This window comes from Equus quagga, chromosome 11 (assembly GCF_021613505.1).
Source record: "Equus quagga isolate Etosha38 chromosome 11, UCLA_HA_Equagga_1.0, whole genome shotgun sequence".
Taxonomy (NCBI): Eukaryota; Metazoa; Chordata; class Mammalia; order Perissodactyla; family Equidae; genus Equus; species Equus quagga.
In genome coordinates, this window is record NC_060277.1 from 67,276,910 (window position 1) to 67,302,651 (window position 25,742).

At 55.8% G+C, this 25,742-nt stretch overlaps 3 protein-coding genes across 16 annotated transcripts in view; 2 read left to right on the forward strand and 1 right to left on the reverse strand.

Annotated features, from left to right (window-relative positions):
• Positions 1–11,963, forward strand: part of MINK1 (misshapen like kinase 1) — a 50,348-nt gene extending 38,385 nt beyond the window's left edge. Inside the window, exons 10-34 of one of the 11 annotated variants that reach the window (XM_046677212.1) lie at positions 50–225; positions 717–786; positions 1,148–1,367; positions 3,609–3,725; positions 4,194–4,280; positions 4,487–4,711; positions 4,906–5,079; positions 5,370–5,630; positions 6,075–6,160; positions 6,316–6,426; positions 6,570–6,682; positions 6,922–7,010; positions 7,238–7,261; positions 7,348–7,511; positions 7,957–8,062; positions 8,147–8,284; positions 8,459–8,567; positions 8,950–9,117; positions 9,224–9,367; positions 9,583–9,717; positions 9,922–10,022; positions 10,107–10,256; positions 10,341–10,500; positions 10,592–10,731; positions 11,120–11,963. In XM_046677212.1, the coding sequence (XP_046533168.1) occupies positions 50–225; positions 717–786; positions 1,148–1,367; positions 3,609–3,725; positions 4,194–4,280; positions 4,487–4,711; positions 4,906–5,079; positions 5,370–5,630; positions 6,075–6,160; positions 6,316–6,426; positions 6,570–6,682; positions 6,922–7,010; positions 7,238–7,261; positions 7,348–7,511; positions 7,957–8,062; positions 8,147–8,284; positions 8,459–8,567; positions 8,950–9,117; positions 9,224–9,367; positions 9,583–9,717; positions 9,922–10,022; positions 10,107–10,256; positions 10,341–10,500; positions 10,592–10,731; positions 11,120–11,203 (3,352 nt within the window). In that variant the 3' untranslated portion in view covers positions 11,204–11,963. The remainder of the gene's footprint in view (positions 1–49; positions 226–716; positions 787–1,147; positions 1,368–3,608; positions 3,726–4,193; positions 4,281–4,486; positions 4,712–4,905; positions 5,080–5,369; positions 5,631–6,074; positions 6,161–6,315; positions 6,427–6,569; positions 6,683–6,921; positions 7,011–7,237; positions 7,262–7,347; positions 7,512–7,956; positions 8,063–8,146; positions 8,285–8,458; positions 8,568–8,949; positions 9,118–9,223; positions 9,368–9,582; positions 9,718–9,921; positions 10,023–10,106; positions 10,257–10,340; positions 10,501–10,591; positions 10,732–11,119) is intronic. The other 10 variants (XM_046677213.1, XM_046677215.1, XM_046677219.1 and 7 more) reach the window with 10 other exon arrangements.
• A 3-nt stretch (positions 11,964–11,966) lies between these two features.
• On the reverse strand, positions 11,967–24,087 carry CHRNE (cholinergic receptor nicotinic epsilon subunit). Of its 4 annotated transcripts, none has more exons than XM_046677225.1 (13): positions 23,146–24,087; positions 17,010–17,539; positions 16,603–16,745; positions 16,434–16,478; positions 16,206–16,315; positions 15,917–16,072; positions 15,521–15,621; positions 14,921–15,121; positions 14,730–14,844; positions 13,340–13,454; positions 13,078–13,264; positions 12,884–12,990; positions 11,967–12,796 (listed from the first exon to the last, which is right to left on the reverse strand). In XM_046677225.1, the coding sequence occupies exons 2-13, from the start codon at positions 17,053–17,055 to the stop codon at positions 12,647–12,649; spliced, it is 1,476 nt and encodes a 491-aa protein (XP_046533181.1). In that variant the 5' UTR covers positions 17,056–17,539; positions 23,146–24,087; the 3' UTR covers positions 11,967–12,646. The 4 variants fall into 4 exon arrangements, with proteins under 4 accessions (XP_046533181.1, XP_046533180.1, XP_046533179.1 ...); XM_046677224.1 differs by having other exon boundaries at positions 17,010–17,592; XM_046677223.1 differs by lacking the exon at positions 23,146–24,087 and having other exon boundaries at positions 17,010–17,096; positions 17,444–21,489.
• C11H17orf107 (chromosome 11 C17orf107 homolog) lies at positions 13,440–14,718 on the forward strand. Its single transcript, XM_046677227.1, has 4 exons — positions 13,440–13,710; positions 13,819–14,010; positions 14,109–14,387; positions 14,467–14,718. The coding sequence occupies exons 1-4, from the start codon at positions 13,645–13,647 to the stop codon at positions 14,566–14,568; spliced, it is 639 nt and encodes a 212-aa protein (XP_046533183.1). The 5' UTR covers positions 13,440–13,644; the 3' UTR covers positions 14,569–14,718.
• Positions 24,088–25,742: the final 1,655 nt, after the last annotated feature.

The window sequence follows — 25,742 nt, forward strand, 5'->3', positions numbered from 1 at the left end:
CCCCCTCTTCCGAGGGGTCCCTCCCAGTGTGTGGCACCATTGTTTTCAGGTCTAAGAAGTTCATCGACTTCATTGACACATGTCTCATCAAGACATACCTGAGCCGCCCACCGACAGAGCAGCTGCTGAAGTTCCCCTTCATCCGCGACCAGCCCACGGAGCGGCAGGTCCGCATCCAGCTCAAGGACCACATCGACCGATCCCGGAAGAAACGAGGCGAGAAGGGTCAGTGGGCGAGGAGGGAGGTGGCAGGTCTCCGACACTTCAGCCCCTGTTCTTCTTTACCAGCCCTGGCCCCTGCTGGCTCCCCTTCAGGTTCCCCTCCCAGGCAGGCCCAGCTCTCCCTGTCCAGGATCTCCTTTCCCAAACTTCCAGCCCCAGAGGGGTTCTTCCTCTTTACTGCCTGATCCCAGCCAGCCTTCCACATGAGTCCTTTTCCGTCCTTACAGAAGCTTCCTGTTGAGTACATGCATGTGTGAGTGCACGCACACACTCTGCCACATCCCACTTACTGTGGGGTCTGATCCTCATCTCTGTCCAGGCCCAAACCTGAGACCCCCCCCCCCATCACCCCATTGTTCCAAGGAGGGAGGAGGGGACCCAGGTGCATGGCCATCCAGACAGAAGTTATTGGTTGTCCCCATCTAAGGTTTCCCTAGCCCAGGGTGGGGTCTGGGGCACTGGGTGAAGACACAGCAGTGATCTCCCCCCTGCAGAGGAGACAGAATACGAGTACAGTGGCAGCGAAGAGGAAGATGACAGCCATGGAGAGGAAGGAGAGCCAAGGTGGGCTTGGCCGGTGGAGGTCGAGGGCCGTCACTTACTGTCTGAGGGGACGACAGTGGTCCTTGCTTGGGGATGCTCAGTCTGGGGGTGGTGGGCACAGACAGGTAGAGACTCCTAAAACCGAATCCCTGAGTGCTGAGAAGAATTGGAACGAATGGATGAGCCCGAGGTGGGGCGAGGGTGATGCAGGGCTGCAGGCTGACGGCCCAAGACTGGGCAGGGGGAAGGCAGATCCCGGTCACGTGGAGTGACCCGAGGCAGACTGGTCCAGGTAAAGCGCCCGCTCAGGCGGCTGCCCAGGGATGAGAGTGGGAAGCAGCAGGATTCTGACCCCAACCTCCATTGTGCTACCCTGACCCAGCTCCATCATGAACGTGCCCGGGGAGTCGACCCTGCGCAGGGAATTTCTCCGGCTCCAGCAGGAGAATAAGAGCAATTCAGAGGCTCTAAAGCAGCAGCAGCAGCAGCAGCTGCAGCAGCAGCAGCAACAGCGAGACCCCGAGGCGCACATCAAACACCTCCTGCACCAGCGGCAGCGCCGCATCGAGGAGCAGAAGGAAGAGCGGCGGCGCGTCGAGGAGGTGGGGCTGTCCTTCGCCTGTCCCCGGCCCCCTTCCTGGGTGGCCAGGTCCCTCTTCCTGGTGTGCCTTGGTCTGGAAGCTCCCTGGTTCCTCAGGGCAGTGGGGAGAACAGGAGCAAGCAGGGGCTTCCCCAGCCCTTTCCTTCAGACTGTGTGGAAAGGCTCTGCCGTCCTCTGTTAGAGGCCAGGCCCCGGGCGCCCTGGCCCCGCCCAGCCCTGTGTGGATGGTTGTGCCTTCGGCATCCCTTCAGAGCAGAGCCAATTCTGTAAAGCCATTCTGGTTCCCCACGGACAAGACTGGCTCTAAACCTCCACCCTGGGTTTGTCGAGCTCCATGTACCTTAAATCTCAGGAGCTGGGGTCTGTATACAAACACCTCAGTCCCCTGGGCATCGACTCTCCACAGCTGTCTGGGCCAAACATGGAGATATCCGCCTTTTACTTTTGGTTGTTTGGGCTCAGGTTTGCTGAAAAGTACAGTCTTGTCAATCAGACTAGTTGTAGGTGGGTGGGAGAAATTCATTTTAATTAATAGAGAATCTTATTTTTTGTTTGTTTTTTTTTGAGGAAGATTACCCTGAGCTAACTACTGCCAATCCTCCTCTTTTTGCTGAGCAAGACTGGCCCTGAGCTAACATCTGTGCCCATCTTCCTCTACTTTATATGTGGGACGCCTACCACAGCATGGCTTGCCAAGCGGCACCATGTCTGCACCCGGGATCCGAACTAGCAAACCCCAGGCTGCCAAGAAGCAGAACATGCGCACTTAACCGCTGCGCCACTGGGCCGGCCCCGAGAATCTTATTTTTAAATAGCTGCAGTTTGCTTTTCTTACCATCAATTTAAAATATGCATGTATCTGTATATATACATGTTTAAGTGTATTTATTTTGCAGGGGGCATGGTGGGGAAGGAGAGGTATAGGTTGCTTAAAAAAATTGCCTTAAATGATGAGATTTTTGTTAAAACAATTACATGATTTGAAAACTCATGAAGAGCTGGGCTTAACAAAAAGTTATCTAAATAATAGTAGATAGTTGGAAGCATCCACACTGTCCATGCCTCTCCCCGGAGCAGGCCCCTGTCTTTGTTGAACAAAACATAATTTGCAGGAAAGCCTGCTACAAGAGTTGTTAGTACTGAGGAGTTGCGTCTGACTCCCAGTGACCCTGTGGACAGCAGCGCGGAACCCTGCCCAGTCTTTTTGTGCCATCCTCTCACCTTCCAGTGCTAGATCAGTCCAATTGACCAGAAGTGGGTGGCCAGGTCCCTCTTCCTAGTCTGTCTACTCTGGAAGCTCCGCTGAAATATGCTCACCACAGGTGGCCCTGCTAGAATGTGAAATACTGGTGGCATAGCTTTCGGCATCACAGCAACACACAGCCTCCTCAGTGTGACAACCGACAGACAAGTGGTGTGGTTGCCTGACCAGGAAATGAACCCGGGCCATGGTGGTGAGAGCGAATCTTAACCACTAGCCCACCAGAGCTGGCTTGCTACAAGAGAGCCTAGTGCAAATCCCTTTTAATAAATACTGTTTTCAGGTAACAGAACAGAAAATCGTGTCTACCACGGTGTTTCCTGGAGCAGGCCTGCCAGATCCTCATTGTAGAGATAGGAACAGCAAAGTTCTCCCAACTGGAATGGCCCTTAGGGGTTGTGCTTTTTCCCTTCTTTTTTTAGCAGACTCTTTCGTCAGAAAGATTGTGAAAGTAAAGTGCAACCTGGGCTACTGCTGTTGGCCAAGGAGCGGGGCCAAGTCCCTGTCCTCGGAGTAGCTTTTCTGTCCCCTGGTGCCTCTTGCCCTCTTCTGGCCAGTGGCTATCACTACAGCCCACTCTATTTGGACCTCCGGGCAGAGGTTAATTTGAGAGGCCAGGAGTGTGCTGGGGGTTATTGTTTGGTTTGGTTTGGTTTGCTTGTTTGGTGGAGGAGTGGATGGGGCAGGTACTGTCCAGTTCGGCCCACTCCAGGGGCAGCAGTCTCTCTCGTCCCAAGCCAGCAGCTGTGTGAGACAGCAACTTTTCCTAAGCCAAGCCCCGTGGGCTCTCGTGTAGGGTCATAGAAACAAGTTGGAGCCCTTCTCACTCACCACCATCCCTAGTGAGGAGGAGACCTGGGCGTGCTGTCCATTAGGGATCCCCTTCCAGGAGGCACGGAAATGGGCTGGATGCCCCTTCCAGGGCTGTGCTGTCTGAGCGTCTGGTAGGGTCCCTAAGACCACCCCTCTCTTCACCCGCAGCAACAGCGGCGGGAGCGGGAGCAGCGGAAGCTGCAGGAGAAGGAGCAGCAGCGGCGGCTGGAGGACATGCAGGCCCTGCGGCGTGAGGAGGAGCGGCGGCAGGCCGAGCGGGAGCAGGTACAGCGCCCCCAGCGCACACCGCCACACCCCTGCCCTCCCGGCCTTCCCTCTCGCTCCTGCTGCCCGCCTCCCCTGCTCCCCGTACCCTTCCCCTTCTTTCCCGACCCCTAGATTCCTCCTATCTTTTCCAGCTTCACTCTTTCTCTCTGTTTTCTCCCACCCTTCAACCCCCGACCCCGGCTCCTGCCCTCCTCCTGTCTCTGTACCTTCATTCCCCATCTCTCTGCCCCATCCTCAACTCCTCTCCCCTGCACCTTCCCTCATGGGTCCTCCACCCTGGCTTCCTCCTCATTCCCTGCCCTCGGTGGGCTCATCCCACCCTGCCCTCTCTATTGCTCTTCCCCGCTCTCCTCATCCTCACCCCACTGATCCCTTCCTCCTCCTCCAACTCCTTCGCCGCCGCCGCCGCCCCCTCCGCCTCTCCCTCTTTCCCTGCCCTTTGCCCCCCACCCCCCGTCCCCCCAGGAATATATCCGTCACAGGCTAGAGGAGGAGCAGCGACAGCTCGAGATCCTTCAGCAACAGCTGCTCCAGGAACAGGCCCTACTGCTGGTAACGGGGTCCCCTAGCTTCCCCTGGGAAGATGTGTCCTCAGAGCTCTGCTGGAATGGGATGGGGACACTTCAGGGGAAGGGATTCACCCAAGCATCAAGGGAAGACGTCTCCTCTCTAGGCAGTTGGAGAAAAGGAAGGGCGTGCCTGCTCTAACTTCCAGGGCCACACCCTGCTGAGCCCTCTCTCCCTACCCTTGGGCCCAGGAATACAAGCGGAAGCAGCTGGAAGAGCAGCGGCAGTCAGAGCGTCTCCAGAGGCAGCTGCAGCAGGAGCATGCCTACCTCAAGTCCCTGCAGCAGCAGCAGCAGCAGCAGCAGCAACTTCAGAAGCAGCAGCAGCAGCAGCAAATCCTGCCCGGGGACAGGAAGCCCCTGTATCATTATGGTCGGGGCATTAACCCCGCTGACAAACCAGCCTGGGCCCGAGAGGTACTCACTGCCTCCTTTGCCACCTGGGACTCCATCCTCCCGGCCCCACTGCCTGAGGCCTGATAGCTGCAAGGTTGTTCGGCACTGGTGGGCCCTGAGAAGGGAAGGGGCCACAGGCCGGAGGGCTGGAGCCGTGGGATGGGTGGGGACAAGGAAGCAAAAGCTGGCCTGGTTGGCTTCCTTTCACATCACAGGTAGAAGAGAGGACGAGGATGAACAAACAGCAGAACTCTCCCTTGGCCAAGACCAAGCCAAGCAGCACAGGGCCTGAGCCCCCTGTCCCCCAGGCCTCCCCTGGGCCCCCAGGACCCCTGTCCCAAACTCCTCCTATGCAGAGGCCGGTGGAGCCCCAGGAGGGACCACACAAGGTGAGTCTCTCCTCGTTCCTGTCTTAACACACGTGTGCACGTTCACACACACACCATTAACCAGGGATCACAGACCTCAGGATACTTTGGCAGAGACTGTCACCTGCTCGCTGCTGCATGTGTCTGTTCCTACGTCTTACCTGTTCTTGGGCTCTAGGAGTCTCTTTCCTTCCATGGAGAATCAGAAGCCAGAGGCTTTACCTGCCCCTTCCAACCAGCCCAGGCCCCAGCTCCCAGGTGGGGATGTGCCACAGAGCGGGCAGCCCACCCTCCCTGGTCTCTCCCCGCAGAGCCTGGTGGCACACCGGGTCCCACTGAAGCCATATGCAGCACCTGTACCCCGATCCCAGTCCCTGCAGGACCAGCCCACCAGAAACCTGGCTGCCTTCCCAGCCTCTCACGACCCCGACCCTGCTGTCCCCACACCCACCGCCACGCCCAGCGCCCGAGGAGCTGTCATCCGCCAGAATTCAGACCCCACCTCCGAAGGGCCTGGCCCCAGCCCGAACCCCCCAGCCTGGGTCCGGCCAGATAATGAGGCCCCACCCAAGGTAAGGACAACCATTCAGGACCAGGAAAGAGCAGAGAAATAGTAAGGGAGGAAGAGGAGAGCGAGTAGGGAGCAGGCAGGTGGCAATGGGTTCCGGGTTGGAGGGGAAGAGAAGGGTGAGGCATCCGCCATGGCCTCTGTCCCGCAGGGCTTACCTTCACTCTGGTGGGTGGGGCGGCATGTGAATGTGTGGAGGTGACCCCACCGGTGAGTGTGGGAGTGGAAGAATGCCAGGGTGTTCGGGGAGCATGAGAGGGCAGACTCCCTGGATTATGATCCCAGCTCCGTGACCTTCCACAAATTAATTAGCTTCCCTGACCTCAGTTTGCTTCTCCATAAAAGCCGACGAGAGCACGTATCAGAGTTAACAGTGAGGAGGAAGTGTTTGGGGGTGCCCGGCACCAAGCTAGTACAAGGCACGCTGACTTCTTTCTTCTCTCCTCAGGTGCCTCAGAGGACCTCATCTATTGCCACTGCCCTTAACACCAGTGGGGCCGGAGGGTCCCGGCCAGCTCAGGCTGTCCGTGCCAGGTAACAACCGGGTGGAGTTGGCGGCAGCCTGGGGAGTGGAGGGGGGGCAGAGGGAAGTTTGCCAGGTTACCCGCTTAGGGGTGGGCAAGCCCCAACCCAGTCACCTCAGCCCCCTCCCTGCCCCCGCCCCCGGCACCCCTGTGCTCCCTCCACAGACCTCGCAGCAACTCCGCCTGGCAAATCTATCTGCAAAGGCGGGCAGAGCGGGGCACCCCCAAGCCTCCAGGGCCCCCTGCTCAGCCCCCTGGCCCGCCCAACGCCTGTAGGTAATGGAGTTGTCCCCCCACTCACTCCCACCCTCACTTCTGCCACCTGCTTCCCCTGGTGATGGCTCCCTCTGCGGTGCAGCTCAGCACCCCGGGGAGGGGAGCACCCTGCCTCCTTGACCCTGCCTCTGCTCCTCCCACAGTAACCCCGACCTCAGGAGGAGTGACCCTGGCTGGGAGCGATCAGACAGTGTCCTCCCAGCCTCTCATGGGCACCTCCCCCAGGCTGGTTCACTGGAGCGGAACCGTGTGGGAGGTACGTTGGCCGGGCTGGGGCAGCCTGCTCTGGGGCCCCAATGCATTTGCCATCAGGACGGACCCTTCCTTTGGCAGCTTTGGCCTGAGATACTCTCGGGGCAGGATGGGGACCAGGCTGGGTATGGAGCATGGCACTGAGCTCTGGGGCTCAGGCCCAAGAGGTCAGCCCAGCGTGTGGGCTTGAGGCCATTCCTGTCAGAAGTCAGTGACCTCCCTCTCCCACCCTGCCATGTCCAGCCTCCTCCAAACTGGACAGCTCCCCAGTGCTCTCCCCTGGGAACAAAGCCAAGCCTGATGACCACCGCTCACGGCCAGGCCGGCCTGCAGTAAGTCTTTGGGTGGCAGCCGTGGTCCTGCCTCCTCTTGGTGGGGCTTAAGGGCTAGATGTGGAGCCTCTGGAGCCCCCAGGAGCCGGGTGCCAGGGGCCGGGCCTTCATTAATCTGCGTGAGGGGGGCTGCAGGATAAGAGGATGGCACTTCTCAGTTACTAACCTCTCTCACCCTCTCTCCTGCCTCTTCCTGACTGCCCGCCTTCCCCTGTGGCCCCACCCAGAGCTATAAGCGAGCCATTGGTGAGGTCAGTGAGTAGGGGCCTGCTTGTGGGAGCCCCTCTTGTTACCCTGTCCCTTCCCCTCCCCTCCTCATGCAGTTCCTCCCCTGCAGGATTTTGTGTTGCTGAAAGAGCGGACCATGGATGAGGCCCCCCGGCCTCCCAAGAAGGCCATGGACTACTCTTCATCCAGTGAGGAAGTGGAGAGCAGTGAGGACGAGGAGGAGGAAAGCAACGGCGAACCATCAGAGGGGAGCAGAGATACCCCTGGGGCCCGGTATGGGGGCATCCTGGGGGCAGGGGTGCTCCCACCTCGGAGGTGCCGACAGGATGCAGGCAGGAGGGGAGGGGATGAGGCTCTGGGGCAAGTCTGAGGGAAAAGGGTTCCTCTTTCCCCAGAGTGGGGAACCCTTGCTGTCATTGCTGGTCAGGTCTTCCCCCCCTTCTCTAGAGAATGGGGTACAGGGGCTGGTGTTCCTATCTTTCTTCCACTATCCTCTCAGTTGGGAGTGGGCCTCTTCAGGTGCCTCTCTGTGGCCAGCCTTCCCCGAGTGCCAAGCACGGAACACCCAGCAGTGGGGCAGAGGCTGCTTGGTGACGGCTGAGCATACGGGGTTTGGATGGAGACTGAAAGCACTGGTCCTCCTGCTTCTTCTGCTCCCTGTGTCACTTGCATGGTGGGCAGGGTCTGGAGGGCCTCATGACCTTCCTCTCTCCCATAGCAGCGATGGAGACACAGACAGCGTCAGCACCATGGTGGTCCACGACGTGGAGGAGATAGCCGGGACCCAGACCCCCTATGGGGGCGGGACTATGGTGGTCCAGCGTGTGAGTGGGCTCCCCCTTCTTCCCAGCGCCTGCCATGCACCCTCCTTGGCCCCAGCACTGGCCCCCTTCCTTCTGTTCCTTTAGACTCCTGAAGAGGAGCGAAGCCTGCTGCACGCCGACAGCAACGGTTACACAAACCTGCCGGATGTGGTCCAGCCCAGCCACTCACCCACTGAGAGCAGCAGAGGTCAAAGCCCCCCCTCAAAGGAGGGAGGCGGCGACGTAAGTGGGTGGAGAGAGGAGCCCGCTGGGGTGGGCAGGGGGTCTGAGGGCTATTGGGGCGGAGGGTGCACTGCGGTGGGCAGGGCAGAGCACTGGGAGCTGGTTGGCCAGGGTTCCAGAGTGGGTGGGCCATGGGCTGGGGTCTCATGTGTTCTACTGCCCTCACCCCTGCAGTACCAGTCTCGAGGACTCGTAAAGGCCCCTGGCAAGAGCTCCTTCACGATGTTTGTGGACCTAGGGATCTACCAGCCTGGAGGCAGTGGGGACACCATCCCTATCACAGGTGAGGATGGGAGAACAGATCTGCGATGAGGCCTGGGAGCAGCACAGGTGGGCTTCTGATGATGGGGCTTGATGAAGCACAGTCCTGGCCTTCCCTTTGGCTTGAGCACCTGCCCTGGGCCAGAGGCAGCAAGGGCTTCTGGGGCCTCACTGACCCAAGAGGAAAATTGCTCAGAGTGGCCCAGCACCTGAGTGACAGAACGAGGACTTTGCCAGGCCTTTTGGCTCTTGTTTCAACTCCTTGGTGCACCTCCTCCATTCTCCAGTCTTGCACTTTCCTTCTGAGTGTTCAGAGGAGTCAAGAGCAAATGTAGGGGGTGGGATCAGGAGAGACGGAGGGAGGGCAGCAGCCCACTTCTCCTCCCCTCTCCTCTTCCCTGCAGCCCTAGTGGGTGGAGAGGGCAGTCGGCTCGATCAGCTACAATATGATGTGCGGAAAGGCTCTGTGGTCAACGTGAACCCCACCAACACCCGGGCCCACAGTGAAACCCCCGAGATTCGGAAGTACAAGAAGCGCTTCAATTCCGAGATCCTCTGTGCAGCCCTTTGGGGTAAGCTGGGGCCGGGGAGGAGAAGAGGGGTGTGGTGTGCTCCTGGGCTCCTGGTCAGGTGAGGGTCTGGCTCTGCCTCTGATCTGCCCAAGGGCTCCTATTGCAGGGGTCAACCTGCTGGTGGGCACCGAGAACGGGCTGATGTTGCTGGACCGAAGTGGGCAGGGCAAGGTGTATGGACTCATCGGGCGGCGACGCTTCCAGCAAATGGATGTGCTGGAAGGACTCAACTTGCTCATCACCATCTCAGGTATGTGTGTGGAGTACAGGGTGGGGGCAGGGCCAGGAGGAGGGGGCTCAGTTTCTCGGCTTTCTGTCACCATCTTCAGCCTGGGAGGAGGGCACCCTTGGTCCAGGAGCCGGAAGGTGGGGTGACACTCTCACCCCTTGTGGTACACAGAGAAAGGATGGCAGGGAGGCAGAAGCTGGACCTCCAGTGAGGGAGTGTATCTGTCCGCTCCTCAGGGAAAAGGAACAAACTGCGGGTGTATTACCTGTCCTGGCTCCGGAACAAGATTCTGCACAATGACCCAGAAGTGGAGAAGAAGCAGGGCTGGACCACCGTGGGGGACATGGAGGGCTGCGGGCACTACCGCGTTGGTGAGGAGGTCACAACAGAGCGGCCAGGGCACATTTGTTTATGAGAAGAGAGACACAGGTGTCTGTCTGGGCTTAACAGCTAACTAAGAAAGCCTTGAAGCCAGAGACTAGGGACCTGGGCTTGGGGTGTAGTGACAGACCCGTGGGAGGGGCCGACAGCCCAAGAAGGGAAGTCCCTGCATCCCTCTTCTTTCCTGCCCTCAGTGAAATATGAACGCATTAAGTTCCTGGTCATCGCCCTGAAGAACTCCGTGGAGGTGTATGCCTGGGCCCCCAAACCCTACCACAAATTCATGGCCTTCAAGGTAAGCGCAGCCTCAGCACCCCTAGTGCTGCTCCAAGGTCCAGCTTCTCCACTTGTGTCCCCTGAGCCTTTCTCTCCTCCACAGTCCTTCGCTGACCTCCCTCACCGCCCTCTGCTGGTTGACTTGACCGTAGAGGAGGGACAGCGGCTCAAGGTCATCTATGGCTCCAGTGCTGGCTTCCATGCTGTGGATGTCGACTCGGGGAACAGCTATGACATCTACATCCCTGTGCATGTACACTTGGTGGGCTGTGGGCAGAGTGGGAACACCAGTCTGGGCCCCAGACGTGGGGACTCCAGTCTGCCTTCTCCTCCCCAGATCCAGAGCCAGATCACACCCCATGCCATCATCTTCCTCCCCAACACCGATGGCATGGAGATGCTACTGTGCTATGAGGACGAGGGCGTCTACGTCAACACATATGGGCGGATCATTAAGGATGTGGTGCTGCAGTGGGGGGAGATGCCCACTTCTGTGGGTGAGTGAGGTGCCATCGTGCCCCCCTCCCCCGACCACATGTCCCTAAGCTGGCCCACAACTCACTGGCCCTCAACTCCCTTCTCTCCCAGCCTACATCTGCTCCAACCAGATAATGGGCTGGGGTGAGAAAGCCATTGAGATCCGCTCTGTGGAGACGGGCCACCTGGATGGGGTCTTCATGCACAAACGAGCCCAGAGGCTCAAGTTCCTGTGTGAGCGGAATGACAAGGTGCGAGGCCCCTGGAAAGGGCTCGGGCCCCCGCACTGGTCTGGCCCCCATGACCCTAGGGCCCCAGACGGAGTTGGGGGAGGAGATGGTTGTGGAGTTGTCCTGAAAGAGGGCCCCTCGGGGAGCACAGCATGCAATCACAGCCTGCCCTTCCCTCCCCTTCAGTTTCTGAGACCTCCACATTCCCTCACCCCCCCACCTCGTCTGCCAGCTACCCCCTTCCCCAAGCATTTCTGCCTTTCCTGTCGCAGGGAGGGAAGGGGGGCACTCTGAGAGACTAAATTCTGCAGTCTGTCTCTCTATCTCTCTTTCTTTCCCCCTCTCTCCCTCTCCCAGTTAATTGAGACCCTGCCCCATCCCTTAGTGACTTCTCTCCTACCCCACCCAGGTGTTTTTTGCCTCAGTCCGCTCCGGGGGCAGCAGCCAAGTTTACTTCATGACTCTGAACCGTAACTGCATCATGAACTGGTGACGGGGCCCTGGACTGGGGCTGGCCCACATGGACCCACTCCCCGCACAGCCAGACTTCCCAGGCCGCCCTTCTTTCCCCTCCCTGGGCTTTTGCTTTTACTGGTTTGATTCACTGGAGCCTGCTGGGAACGTGACCTCTGACCCCTGATGCTTTTGTGATCACGTGACCATCCTCTTCCCTGACATGTTCTCTCCCCAAAACTGTGCCTGTCCCAACTTCTGGGGAGCGGCACAGCTTCCCCTTACCAGGAATTGAGTGGGCCTAGCCCCACCCCCCCTTTTCTCCATTTAAAAGGGGAGTGCTTGGGGCTTGGACCCCAAACCCCGCTGCTGCTGACTGGGCAGGGCCCTGGGCCCCTTTATTTGCACGTCAGGGGAGCCGGCTCCCCCCTTGAATGTACCAGACCCTGGGGGGGGTCACTGGGCCCTAGGTTTTAGGGGGGTCACCAGCCACTCCAGGGGCAGGGACCATTTCCTCATTTTCTGAAAGCACTTTAATGATTCCCCTCCCCCCAAACCCCAGGGAATGGAGGGGGGACCCCGCCAGCCAAAACATTTCCCCCTTTCCAACCCCCATCTCTTCTAGCCTCTGCCCTTCCCTAGTGGAGGGAGGGAGCAGGGAGCTCTCACCCTCCACACCCCCGTGCTTGCATCTGTATATAGTGTGAGCAGCAAGTAGCCCCGTCCCCTCCCCACCCCCACCCCTCCTCAATGTAGTGGCCTTGGATATCCCATTTGTTAATAAAGACAATTCAACCAGCGCCCACCATTTCAGGCCCTGTTTTATTCTTTGTTCTTTCACAATCCCAGATACTAGCCAGGACAAGCCAGCGGAGCTGGGATGAAGGGGGCAAGGTAGGGTGGAATCTGCAGTGAGTCTTGGTGGGGCAGTGCGCGGCCAGGAAGACCTAGAAGAAGTGACTGTGGGAGGGCCAGGGCATCCTCAGCCTTGAACCTGTGGGCCTGTGGGGGATCTGCACTGAGGGCCTTTGGTCTCTGCCCACTCCAGCAGGATCAGGCCAGAGAGGGACCTGGCTTCCTGGTTCCAGCCTCCATATGTGCCAGTCCTGCAAAGGGGTCTGTCCTGTTTGGCTATGAGATGGATAAAGATCGCTTATAATCTGCAAGGGCTAGAGGGTCACATGGGGCCTGAGAAAAACTGGGAGGTGAGAAAGGCTGAATCCAGGGTGATTCTTGTTTCTGGAGGATTGGGGCCCATGAGCCTGCGTGAATCGTCTGCCCTCTCCTGATTCCTGCTGCTGGGTGGCCAGACCTACATACGGGTGCAGACACAACTCCTCTTGGGAAGTTGGCACAATACAGATTGATTATTGGCAGTGGGAAAGGGTCATAATACAACAGCGGCAGCAATTTGTTTTTCAAAATCAATTTCCTCCTGGAGATGAGTAGGAAAGTGGAAGTCGGTGTGGCCCCGGGCTTGGGTCTACATACACGGCGGGTAGGGCAGTTCAGGCACTTGGTTGATGTAGCCCCCGAGGAAGATGAGGCTGGACCCCACACTGAAGAGCACCAGAGCAGCCCAGAAGCAGATGTTGTCAAGGGCCTTCCCCATGCACACCCAGTCGGACACCTCCTGGGGAAGGGCGGGCACAAGCTGAGTTCTGTAGACTGCAGGAGCCTGCCGCACCAGAGAGGGTGGGGGACCTCTGCAGCGCCCCACCTCGCCGGTGGCCTCCTGGTCTCTCATGCTCTCGGCCACGAAGTTCACGGCATCCACACAGCAGCGGATCTCGGGGGCGGCGGCGCCCAGGTTCTGGCAGAGGGCAGCTGGTGGAGGCAACCCCAGGGGTCGGTTATTAGAAGCCTCCCCCGCTGCAGGCGCCCCTGTTGGCCCGCCCGGGCTACTCGGCTCACCGCTCCAGGTTCCGTGCCGGTACCTCTGCCCCTCAAACACGAGCTCGCTCCGCGGCTTTTTTAATATCAGCTCCTCCGCGCGGAGCAGGATGCCCACGGACGACGCCCGCCTTGGGGGCGAGGCGGCCCGGGGGACCTCGGGGGGCGCGCCCGAGCCCAGGAGGCGCGGCAGCAGCTCCAACAAGACCTGGTGGGGCGGGGCCGGGGCAGGGATTAGCCCGAAGCCCCGCCTCCCACCCCGAGCCGCCCACCCGGCGCTTACGTGGCGCAGCCGCGGGGACATGGCGTGAGTGGTGGGCGTCCGCAAGGACACGTTGAGCACAATGACGCAATTCACGACAATGAGCGTGGCAACCACCATGACGAAAATGAGGTACCTGAGGAGCCGGGAGTGCGTGACGTCACAACCCTCCAACTACCCCGGAGCCACAAAGGGCGCCGCTCGTCCTCTGACCTCACAAACACACATCTCCGCCAGGGGTGGAGTTATGCCCCTTAGGGGCTCATCACTGGCGGGGCCAGACGCGTCCCCCGGCCCTCCTCCCCCTCCTTCCGCCGGTGGCAGCCATGAAGGGGACCCCCAGCTCCCTGGAAACCCTGCTGTGGGTTTATCGCTTCCACAGCTCCACGGAGGTAAGGCTACCCCAATGCCCCCCAGAGCTGGCACCTCGGGACCCTCTGGGAAGGTCCCCAACGCCCCCCCCCCGACCTCTGCCCTGTGACCCGATATTCCTTCTCCAGGTGGCCCTCCAGCCCCCGCTTCTATCTTCCCTGGAACTCGCTGTGGCCGCAGCCCATGAATATCTGGAGCAGAGGTTCAGAGAGCTGAAGTCCCTGGAGCCGAAGAAGCCGCCCACCCCGAAGCCCACCCTGGGGCTGGTGCTCAGAGAAGCCGCGGCCAGCGTCGTGAGCTTCGGCGCCACCTTGTTAGAGGTGGGGCGCCGGGGGACTAGGAAGGGACTGGGAGGGGGGATCGGGCAGCGGGAGCAGGGACCTCTGCATCCCCACTAACTCCTGCACCCCCACTGCAGATCTCAGCCCTGTGGCTGCAGCAGGAGGTGCGACGACTAGACGGCGGCAACGGCGGCCTGAGCCCAGCCCCAGATGGTGGGGATCCGGGTGGAGCGCTGGCCCGGGTAGCCGAGGCCGCGGGGCAGGGGGCTCGGCAGGTGGGGGCTGCCGCGGGAGCGAGCGCCGGGCTCCTCCTCCAGGGGGCGTGGCTGTGCCTGTGCGGACGGGGTCTGCACGGGTCCGCCTCGTTCCTGCAACAGTGGCGACGCCAGCTGGGCCTCGGAACCGCCGGGGAACCGGTGAGTTGGGGATGGAGGGTGAGTTGGGGGCCACAGGCGGCAGGGATGAGGAGGCACTGAACCAACCCGCCCCCAACAGAGATACTCAGGAGACCTCAAAGTGGCGTCCAGCAGCAGTGCGGAGGACGGAGAACCAGAGAATCCACCACCGCCCCACCCCACCCCGCGTCCAAGTAAATAAAATCCAGCCAACCAAAGCTGCTCCGGAGTGACTTGGCTATGGCCTCGCCCCCCGCCCCCCCACCGGCGCGCCCCTCCTGCTCTGCTCCGTGCTCGCTGGCTCCGCCTTTCACGCTGGCCACGCCTCCACGTGGGCACCGCCAGGACCCCCTCTACGCTTACCTGCCCAGCAGTGGCACGCTCAGAGACGTCTCTGGGATTTTCTGGGCAATTAGGAACAAGAAGACGGTCTGGGCGAGCAGGACGTTGATGGAGACTGTGCATTTCTGGCCGCCAGCTGGAGGGAGCGCCCGGTGAGAGCAGGCCCCGCCCCCCAGGAGTGAGCCCGGGGTTAGGGTCGGTGGCCTCCCTACCCTGCGCCGGCAGGAAGTAGGCGAGCAGCACTAGGCCCGAGATGAGCACGCAGGGCACGATGATGTTAATAACGTAGAAGAGCGGCTTCCGGCGAATGATGAGCGTGTAGATGACGTCAGTGTCCCCCGGGCCGTCAGCGGCGTCACCGTCGTAGCGGCGGATCACCCCGGGGCAGAAGTCTATGGCCCACTCGCCGTTCTCTGCAGGATGGGAGGCACGGTCAGCCCACCCTCGGGAGTGCGGCGCCCTGCCCTGCTTTCCGGCCCCACAGCTGACCGCGGGGGGACGTCGGGCCGAGGAGACAATGCTGCTGTCTGGACAGGATGGTTGGGACGGGTGGTCTGGACTGCGTGTGCCATGGGCCGTCAGATGAGGGCAATTCGGGCAGAAATGGGCATTCCCAGTGAGAGTACGGAACGACCACAAGCGAGGAAGCAGGACCAGTTTGACGGTCGAGAATGGTTTCAGGAAAGGGGTAAGTTCAAGCCCAGTTGCCCAAGTCAAACCCTAGTATCGATGGTTGAGGCAACTCCACTCTGCAGGTGCCCTCTCTGGACTCGGTCTAGAAACAGTTTTTTCAGAGCAGAAGGGGGCCTCACCAGTATAGGCCTCGGTGTCGATTTCGATCTTGCTGATGGTCTCGCCTTCATCGTCCACCGCAAAGACGAACTCCACCTCTTCGGCATTGTACGTCTGAGAGCTGCGGAGCCAGAGCCCGGGCCCCCACCCCAGAAGCTCGGACCCGGGCTCTGCCTCAAGCCGGCCCTGGAAGCTCGGATGTGGCGGGGGAATAATGCTCCACCCCATTGCCCAGGCCCCGCCTCTGTTTCCACCCTACTTCTAACCGGCTCGAGCGGCTCCACCCCATTCAGAGGCATGGCTCCGCCCCCAGCTCAAGGCCCCGCCCCCGGGCTAGAGTCCCACATCTGGCCCCGCCTCTGCCCCATAATCCCATAATCCCATAACAGTCAGGGCCTCTGAGTAACTCTTCCCACCGGAAAACGAGCGAGCAGTTCTGCCAGTCGAAGGGGAAGTAGGTGACCTCCACGGCGCAGGTGCTGCGGTAGATGGCCGGGGGCAACCAGCTCACGTAGCCGCCCGCGTAGACCAGCACGTTGGCGTCGTAGGCCACGCCGAACTGGCCGTCAATACTGTGTGCTCGGGGAAACCCGGCGTTTGCGCAGGTCCGCGGCCCCCGCCCCCTCCAAGTAGCCTCCTGCCCCAACCAGTTCCAGCCCAGACACCCCGGGCCTCGGCTTCCCGCCAGTCTGGCTCGGTCCTCACTTGTTTTCCAGCACAATCTCTGGTAGCCATACGAGTTCTGAAGGGACTCGCAGAGTTTCTATGCCCCCAAAGTCGTCCTTGCTGTAATTGAGTCGGTAATCCTGCCAATCCTAAGGGGTGGGGGACGGAAAGACGTGTGTCCTGCATCTCCCACCCAGTGCCAACGAGGAGTTTGGGAGAAAGGGGTCCCCTGGACAGGACTTATGCTGTTCCCCAGATTTGACTCACGATTCCAATCCAAACGCTGGTGGTGAGGGTCTCCTCTTTCTCGTTCTGCAAAGGGAAGATTAGGATGATTGACGTGGGGTTCCAGTCAACTTTAGGACAGGGCTCAGCCATTGGGGTTAGAAGTGGGATTTTAGGCTCAGAAACGGAGATGGGGATGGGGGTATCTTACCAGTGAGATGAGATTGGTCAGGGTGACCTTGAGGCTGATGGTGACAGTGTCCTCAGGCCCCTTCACTGGCCGGGATTCTGGGTCATAGTTGTCAAAGAGATGGTGATAAAGCCGCAGCTCCTCGTTCTTCCCCTCACCTCTGCCTGGGGATGGGGTCAAGCAGGGGGGTCACTGGAGATGAAGAGGCTGCGGGGCCTCTCCTCTCTGCCTCTGGGTCGGCACAGTCTCTGCGTGTCTGTCTCTGAGGCTGGGTATTTTTCCGTGTCTGTCTCCTGAGCTAATGATATTGTGCCTGGGGACCAAATATTACATCCCAGTCTACATCTTGGTCTCTGTCTTTGTCCTGTCCCTTTATGTCAGTATCTCCGTGTGTGTGTCTGACCACCTCCTCTGACCCCTGTCCATACCGAGAAGCTGCAAGAGGAGCAGGGCGCCGAGCAGAGCCCCTGCCATCCCGCTGTCTGGTCCTCGGGGTTATTCTGAGCTTTAGGAAGCTTGGAGGGTGGGTGAGTGAGGGGGAGGAGGGTGTTAGTTCCGGGCTGGGTCAGGGGACTGTCACCTAATCCTCTCCCCACCCCTACTGCAGCCAGGAACATCTTGGCTGCTTCCAGAGGCAGCTGCCCCATCCTGTGTTCCCTGCCCCCGCCCCATCCCAGTATCCTTTGTCTGGTCTTTGGCCAGCTCCTAAGTCACAGACCCGATCCTCTCATGACTGAAGCAGGCCCGATGCAGGTGGACAGGTCCTTCAAGAGACTGGCAGCAGCCCCTGCTTTAAACATGCACTGGTGTCCTTTGAGTAAGCTGCCCTGGGCAGGTGACATCCCTTGCCTCACATACTCACCCGTGTGGAACACACATTATCACCACACAGCACGGCCAGAGTCATGCTAATGCAGTTTCTGCCGGCAGTTTGGCAGTAGCAAAGTCTCCATAAGACCTGGTAATGAGACCGGCGGTCACAGGGGATCAGTCTGCAGTAACAGATTTCACCTGGCAAAGGAGACCATGCAGGATTTCGGGGGTCCACCTCTTCCCACAGCCTCATTCCCATGCATGCCCACCCCAGCCCCTCTCAGTGGGCACCTGCTAGAGGGGGCCAGTTTCTCCTTGCCTCTCCCTGCTGCCACCTTGTGGCCACAGGTGATAGTACTGTCTTCCCCAGCTCCCACCCCGCCTCACACCTTAATTGATCCTTTCAGTGTTTCTTAAAGTCTCCTTGGACCACCCTAATCCTTCACCTGTGGTGCTTATTTAAAATTCACATTCCTAGGCTCCATCCCTAAAGAACACTGATTTAAGAGGGTGGCAGAGATGGGGTGCCAGAAATCTGTTTTTTAAGAAGCTATCCATATGTTTCCTCACCCGGTAGGAGGTGCTGGACTTAGCACTTTCGATCCTTACCCGTTGCTTCCCCACACCGGGCCAGCACAGCAGTTACCACTGACCTGAATGTACGAAAGCGGACTCTCAGGTCAGGGCCAAGGTCACACAAGTAGGCTGACAATAATGCATGAGATTTGTCAGTCAGCTTTATTGATCATGTACACCTGTGTTTGTTTTACACTTCACTAAACACTTGCATGTCCATCATTTTTGGCGGTCTTCCTCTCCCTATGAGCTCCGTCATAATCACCCCCATGTAACAAGCAAGGAAACCAAAGACCAGAGGGTCCACACAGTTTGTCCGCTTCCCACACATCCTTGACGCCTCTGCTTCCACTGCTGATTGCCTTATTCCACGTTTTCCACTTCAGACCCTCAGGAAGAATCTCTTTGGCCCAGCTCACCTTGCACGTGGCTGTTACACACACTGACTCTAAAATCTGTGCTGCTGCCCATTCCACAGCCTCTGCGTCAGGGCCTAGTCCAGGAGTTGTGATAAATGCAGATATTTACTCAAACAGCAATGGGCACCTACGGGGTTCCCTACACAGGGCCAGATGCTAGGATTATAGAGGTGAATAAAACACGGCCTCGAGGAGGCGGGAGAGACCAATAAACAGACAGTGACACCAGAACTGTCAAAGGGTAAAAAGCAGGAGTCATGGAAGCTGTAAGTAGTGTACCATGTCACTCAGCTTCTTTGTGTTGCAAGAATCAGATCCACAGCCTTACAGGTGGATGGAACACACTGGACCAGTGTCAGAGGCTAAGGCAGCTCTGGGGACTGGCCACTCCCACCTCTCCTGCCTCTGCTCTGTCTGCTCTGTGCTCCTCTCACTCCTGACCAGCTGCCTTTTCCCTCTACTTTGTATATCCCCTTTCTGCTGTGCGGTTTCTGCTTTCTCATAGCTTCTGCATCATTTCACCATGGTCTTGGCCCCAAGTCGTGCTCTTGGCTTCTCTCTGCAGATGCAGTCAACTCAGCCTTTACTCCCATTGCTACCTGCCTGATGCCACGAGGCTGGGGGATGGGGGGACTGGCACGGAACACTCATGGGGTTGGCCCAAGACTGCCCAAGGGCAGTGGGTGTGGCCACCCACATGTCCAGAGCCTTCCACCCTTACCAGCTCCGCCCACTTCCTGCATATTTAGTTCCTAAAACACCCTGTCGTGATCCCATTCTCACTGCGACAACTGAAAATGCACTATGGCCTTCCCAGCAGGATTGAAAGCTGATGTCTTACTTCCAAAAGTGATTGTGGCAGGGGCCTTTGACAAAGCCCTTGACCTCAGAGTCCAGTGTCCTCAGATTTACGTACAGTCTCCTCCAGGCGTGATTTCCATCCATTCTCCAAACTATGGGCTAAATCCTCAATTTAAGCGCCATCATTACATCATGTATAAACAATGTATCACACACACCCCACATCCCATAAGATACAATAGTGGCGCAAAACCACATTTGGACCAACAACCTGCATGCAGGAGAGTAGTTTGAGGGGGTGGGGGGGAGTGGAAATACTCATCGCTTGATGCCCACACCCACAGACTGCAGCTTGGGCCATTGGCCGGAGGCAGGGATCACATCTATAGGAGAGCACTCTGCTGTTGAGTCCCCAGCTGGGGCTGTAACTTGCGGGTGGAGACCTTTCTCAGACCAGTGAATCCCACAGGCATCTCTGACAGAGCACACACATCAGAAAACCTTGCCCTGGGGAGTCTGCAGGAGGGGCTCTTACCTCCACTCCCCACCCCCACCCCGGCAGCCATCCCGTTCCGGAGTGCTAGGCCAGAACTGAGCCGCCGCGTCTTCTGTGTTTGCTCAGGATGACGATAGCCTGAGGGACCGAGACTTCCTGCCAAGTTGGTGGAGCCAGGCCTGGGGTTTGTATTTCTATAATAACAATTCCACAGAACCTTGGTGGGCTGCCTGACTATTTTGTTTCGGGGACATCTTGACTTCCAAGCTGGACCCAAAGATCTCAGCTCAACAGGAAGCCACTCCCTTCACCTACTGGCTCTTGGCTGGCAACTCAGAACAGCTGAGCCGCCTTCCGTGGCCCGGCCTGCCAGGCTCTGTTCCTTAGTCATCCGTGCCCGCACAGTGGAAATATCCCCGAGCTGGTCTGATGAGGGCCTCCTCTGCCTGCAACAAAAAGAGCTCCTCTTTCTTTTGTGAACGGGAAAGTGGGTTCGGCTGAGCCAGGACAGGGAGGTCTGGCAGACACCAATTTCCAGACTGTCTCCCTCACTAGAACCTAAGCTCGCTGATGGCTGAGCCCTTGCTGGTTGCAGAGCCCAGCACATGATGGGCACTCTGAACCAATGAAGGCATGAGCTCAGTGTTATCTTCCCAGCACCCTCCCTTCTACCGAGAACCGTTCTTCTCCAACCATGTGACCTCAGAGGGTCTGCCAGCTTCTTAGAGACACTCCCCACCTCCCACCCACCCCCCTCCCCTGGCCAGAGTTGATGGGTCCAGGGGAGGACACTTGACCCAAGCCAGGCCAAAGACAGTCCTTCCTTGAGAATTTTGTCAAGCAGGAACTCAGGAAGGCGGTCTCGCTGCTGTAGGAGCTGAAAGATAAGACATTTAGATGCATGGGGCAGCCATGTTTCATTCCTCATCTTTTACGTGGAGTGAGAGAGAAGGCGGCTGATACACAGAGACAAGTAGAGACAAGAAAGGGCCGTCAGCATCCCAGCCCCTGGTCCCCAGAAATTCCTGAGGCCCAGCCGCACTGTCTCCTGCAGCCTGGGGGCCCAGCACTTCCTTCGACGGCATGAGGCACCTCAGCGTCTTTCCAGTGAATCCCCCTTTTCTCAACTTAAAAATATTAGGATTAAAAAAAATAAACTAGTATAAAGAAAACAAAAATGCCCCATAACACAATACCCAGAAAAACCTTTCTGATGATAAAAAAGTAATACATGCCATCACTAGAAAAATTGAAGGGTACAGGAAGGCATAATGAAAATCAAAAGCTTTCCTCTTTCCACCCAGTCCGTTTTCCCAAAGGTTAGCAGTTTCTTGTAAATTCAATGCTTCTAGATCAAAGTGTAGCATATGTGCCGTGTATATACGTATATGTATATGCATTTATTGATTTAACATATATGGAAAGCATCAGAGTATGTTTACTATCCTGCATCTTTTTCTCACTTACTATACCGTAGAGAGTGGCCCATAGCAGGGCATACAAGTTGTCTTCATCTTTTTAACTGCTGCACACTCTTCGTTGTATGAATGCCCCATAGATCATTTATGCAGTTCTCAATGGATAGACATTTAAGATGCTAACCACTTGGGTTTCTGAGATTACATACTATGCAACAGTGAACATATTTGTGCATTTATCGTTAGCATACTTTTGGAAGTATATCTGTAGAGTAAATTCCTAGCAGTGAAATTGCTGGGACAGAGTTCATGCATTAAAAAAACACACATAGGGGCCGGCCCAGAGGCGCAGCGATTAAGTTCACACATTCTGCTTCTCGGTGGCCCAGGGTTCACCAGTTTGGATCCTGGGTGCGGACATGGCACCACTTGGCAAGCCATGCTGTGGTAGGCGTCCCACATATAAAGTAGAGGAAGATGGGCATGGATGTTAGCTCAGGGCCAGTCTTCCTCAGGAAAAAGAGGGGGATTGGCAGCAGTTAGCTCAGGGCTAATCTTCCTCAAAAAAAAAAAAAAACAACCCCACACAGACACACACAGAACTGCTGATGCCTTTTGCCAAATTGTTGTCCAAAAAGCACGTACCCACTTCCGTTCATGCCAACAGAGTATGAGAATGCTTGTTTCGTCATACCCTCCTCAGGAAAGATTATCAAACTTTTAAATTTTTGCCAAACTGACAGGTGAAAACTCCTATCTCATTACTTAGATTTACATGTCTTGATGAAAAAGGTTGAGCTTTTTTTTTTTCAGCTGGTGTACTGGCCATCTACATATATTTCTATTTTCTGAAAACTGCCTATTCATGTCAATGGAACACAATATTATTTGTTCCAATATATGGGAATCTGCAATACAATAAAGATAAAATAATACATCAGGGGCCGGCCCCGTGGCCGAGTAGTTAAGTTCGCACACTCCACTTTGGCAGCCTAGGTTCGCCAGTTCAGATCCTGGGCGCAAACATGGCACCGCTCATCAAGCCATGGTGAGGCGGCGTCCCATATAGTACAACCAAAAGAACCTGCAACTAGAATATACAACTATGTACTGGGGGGCTTTGGGGAGAAAAAGAAGGGAAAAAAAAAAAGAAGATGGGCAACAGATGTTAGCTGGTGCCAATCTTTAAAAAAAATAAAGCAAATTAATATGGAATATAAGGCTTAGTCAAATAAATGCTGTTGGGACAACTGGAAAATCAATCATCAAAATAACCACCAGACCCTCATCTCCCCACTTCCACCAGGCGGTCTGATATTTGAATGCAAAATGAAACCAAGAAAGTCCTAGGGTAAAATCAGGATGGATGTATTCATCATCGTGGAGGGAAGAAGGCCTTCCTTGCCTTCCTGGGAGCCTCAAATCAGACCATAAAGAAAAAGAAAAAGAAAAAAATGCAAAAAACTTCTGTAGGGTCAAAAGTATAAAACCAAAGACAAGCAAATGATAAACTGAGAGAACATGGCTTATCTCCTTTCGTAACAAAGTGCCCATGGAAAGCCATAAAAAACGCACAAGGTGGTGAAATCACTTGGGCCGCTGGCTCCCTCCTTAAGCGTCAAAGCCTTGCTGCAAACCTGAGAAACCCCTGGGAAGAGAGAAGGTGGAGGGTCCTGGCGTCGGAGGGAAACAGCAGGCCAGAGCCAAGGGGGGCGTGCTCCCCTGCAGAGAGATGAAGATGGCAAAGACTCATAATAAATAACTTCAAAAAGAGAGGGGCAGAAATGAGAGAGGAGGGGCGGAGGAGGAGGGGGAGGAGGGGGATAAGGAGGAGGAAGAGAAGGGAGGGAAGGAGAGAATGGAAAGGAAGAGAAGGGAGACGGCTCAGCGGGCCCCCCGGGATGTGGCGACGCGAGCGCAGCCAGGGAGGCCCCCAGGCCCCGGTGGAGCGTCCGCCCTCCCCAGGCGGGGATCTCTTTACTGACCTGGGTAAAGAAGAAAAAAGTTTGGGGACTTAGCGGTACGGAAGGAAAATCCATACCGGTCGTCTTGTTAAAGGAGACGTCGAATCACCTTCCCACTTCAGAACAGAAGACAAGAAAATGAGTCGAGAAGGGAAGTCTCAGTATCAGCCAAGAGCGGACAGTACGTTCGCGGGAAGTTTCTACGACGCGGCGCGCCCGGCCTGGGAGAGTGCGAAGGCGGTGGAGAAGGTGATGCGACCGCTGCTGCCGCCGCCAGGATGCCGCTGATTCTGAAAGTCCGGGAGGAAATGATTCAGGCTCGGGGAAAACTGCTGACAACTCCCAGCACCGGAACAGCCTGATGAGGTGTGAATCCTCGAGCGGTAAGGATGCGGGAAGCAATTCTAGAATGATGCGTGTTAGATCCATGGTTCATATTCCCAACTCGTGTTGACTTTTAATCCTCTTAATATTCATACTAGTCATATCAAAAGTAAGTGGAACTCAATTTTTTTTTTTAAAGTAAGTGGGGGAGTGTAAAATAGACAACCACTTTGGAAGACGGGCAGTTTCTCCCAAAGTTAAAAGCATGCATTCCCCCCCGACCTAGGAATTCCATTCCTAGGAATTATCCAAGAGAAAGGAAAGCATATGTCCGCAGGAGACTTTCACACAACCCAGACCAATGGTTGCTTGGTTGGGCGGACTGAGCCGGAAGGGGCACAGGGAAGAGATGGAAATGTTCTCTGTCACCACCAAGGGTGGCGGACACGTTTGTCAGAACTTATGGAACTGTACACCTAAGATCTCGGTATTTCTCTGTATATAAATTGTTACTCAGTTTTTAAAAGTGATTAGTTAAAAAAATTAAAATAATACATTGTTTAAACACACAGTGGAGGATTACATATAGAGCATAGAGCTGTGTATTTTAGTTCTTAACGGCCATTTTCAATAATTGCAAAGAGTGTTTGCTTTCAGATGCCATGGGTTACATGACGACGGTTATGACTGTATCCATTTTTGTAATTTATGACAGCTGTATAAATACCAAATAAATACAATTCTTATTTTCCTTTCATATTATAGCATCGTCACCTTTTTACTCCTAATACAGTTGTAGAGGACACACTGTCAACACACGTAATGTCTTGTGACATTGCTTGCTTGTGACGGCTGGTGGATCTTTTTCCTGCCCTTCTGTATTTTCCTTATAAAAGTTCCCTTGGTACTGTGATGAGATCATGAACAAACACTTCCTTTAATAGTCTTTGTTAGAGTAGAACTATTTATCTTGACTATTTCTCCTGCCAATAATCTATTCTAAATTAATGAAGGGAAAATATTAGGTACTTAGTTTACTATTAATGATTCTGTCCTATTCTTTTGAACCAAAGCAACAGGAGCGCAGATACGTTCACACCTGGTGGGGCTGATAACACTCTCATGCCTTTGAAAGCAGTGTTTGTATTAGTTGAATGTTACATTGTGATCAAATGTGACCAGTTTTTACAGGAGAAATTTATTTTTCTGATCATTTGATCTTCTCTATTTAAGAATATGTAGAACTGAATTTTTAAGAGGAATATATGATCAAAGTTAAATTAATTTTCTCCACATGTTCTAAATATAGAGGAAACAGATTCCTATATTTGATTATGATTTCAGGGGGTTTTTTTGTTTATTTGTTTGTTTTTGCTGAGTAAGATTAGCCCTGAGCTAACATCTGTTGCCAATCCTCTTCTTTTTTTGCTTGAGGAACATTAGCCCTGAGCTAACATCTGTACCAGCCTTCCTCCACTTTACATGTTGGTCGCTGCCACAGCATAGCTGACAAGTGATGTCGGTCCATGCCCAGATCCAAACACATGAACCCGGGCTGCTGAAGCAGAGCACACTGAATTTAACCACTATGCCACGGGGCCGGCCCCAAGATTAGGATTTCTTTATCCACTTCATTTCAACATGAGGAAAAGCTTTACTGAGCAAGAATCTGAAACAGGAAATCCTCGTCACCTTATCCCAAGGCTCGGTTTTTTATTCATTTTATTCAATCATTACCAAAAATAAGTGCTACTTTATATAGAGGGAAAAGGGGGGAATATCAGTAAACTGAAGCAGAAAGCAGCAGTTATAAAGAATAGTGTGTGACGAAATGATAATGAAAGCTCTCTCCTTGCAGCGAACCCACTCCCAGCTAGCTTTGTGGATGAGTTCCACCAAACTTTGCAAGAATGGAGCATCTGTACTCCATACAAGTTGTTCCAGAAAATAGAAAGAGAAGGCAAGCTAACTAGTTTTCTGACGTTTTTACTTCAGCTAAGGACATGACAGGAAAATAAAAATATAGGCCCCATTCACTTAGGAATATAAATGTGAAAATCTTAAATAAAATATGGGCCAATTAATCCAAAAGTTTATTGAAAAAGGAATTGTCCAACCTGATTAAGTCAAGTTTGTCCCAGAAATGCAAGGATGGTATGTGCCCCCACATTCTTCCTTCCCGACAGAACCCCAGCCTGTTGGGAGCAGCGCGTGCCCAGCCCCAAGGGATAAGTTGCCATTAGTCACAGCCCTCCCCTTCTCCTTTGCCAGATACTCAGAAGGCAAACCTCCATCGCAGCCAGAGCACTGTGATCCATTTCTGACCAATGACACTAGGACAAGTCTGCCA

Coding starts and splice junctions, on each gene's coding strand:
- C11H17orf107 (XM_046677227.1), top strand. CDS start 13,645: ATGAAGGGGACCCCCAGCTCCCTGGAAACCCTGCTGTGGGTTTATCGC. Junction 14,011..14,108: donor TCGGCGCCACCTTGTTAGAG/GTGGGGCGCCGG, acceptor CCCCCACTGCAG/ATCTCAGCCCTGTGGCTGCA. Junction 14,388..14,466: donor TCGGAACCGCCGGGGAACCG/GTGAGTTGGGGA, acceptor CGCCCCCAACAG/AGATACTCAGGAGACCTCAA.
- CHRNE (XM_046677225.1), bottom strand. CDS start 17,055: ATGGCAGGGGCTCTGCTCGGCGCCCTGCTCCTCTTGCAGCTTCTCG. Junction 16,746..17,009: donor GCTCCTCTTGCAGCTTCTCG/GTATGGACAGGG, acceptor CCCCATCCCCAG/GCAGAGGTGAGGGGAAGAAC. Junction 16,073..16,205: donor GAGATTGTGCTGGAAAACAA/GTGAGGACCGAG, acceptor CCGAGCACACAG/TATTGACGGCCAGTTCGGCG.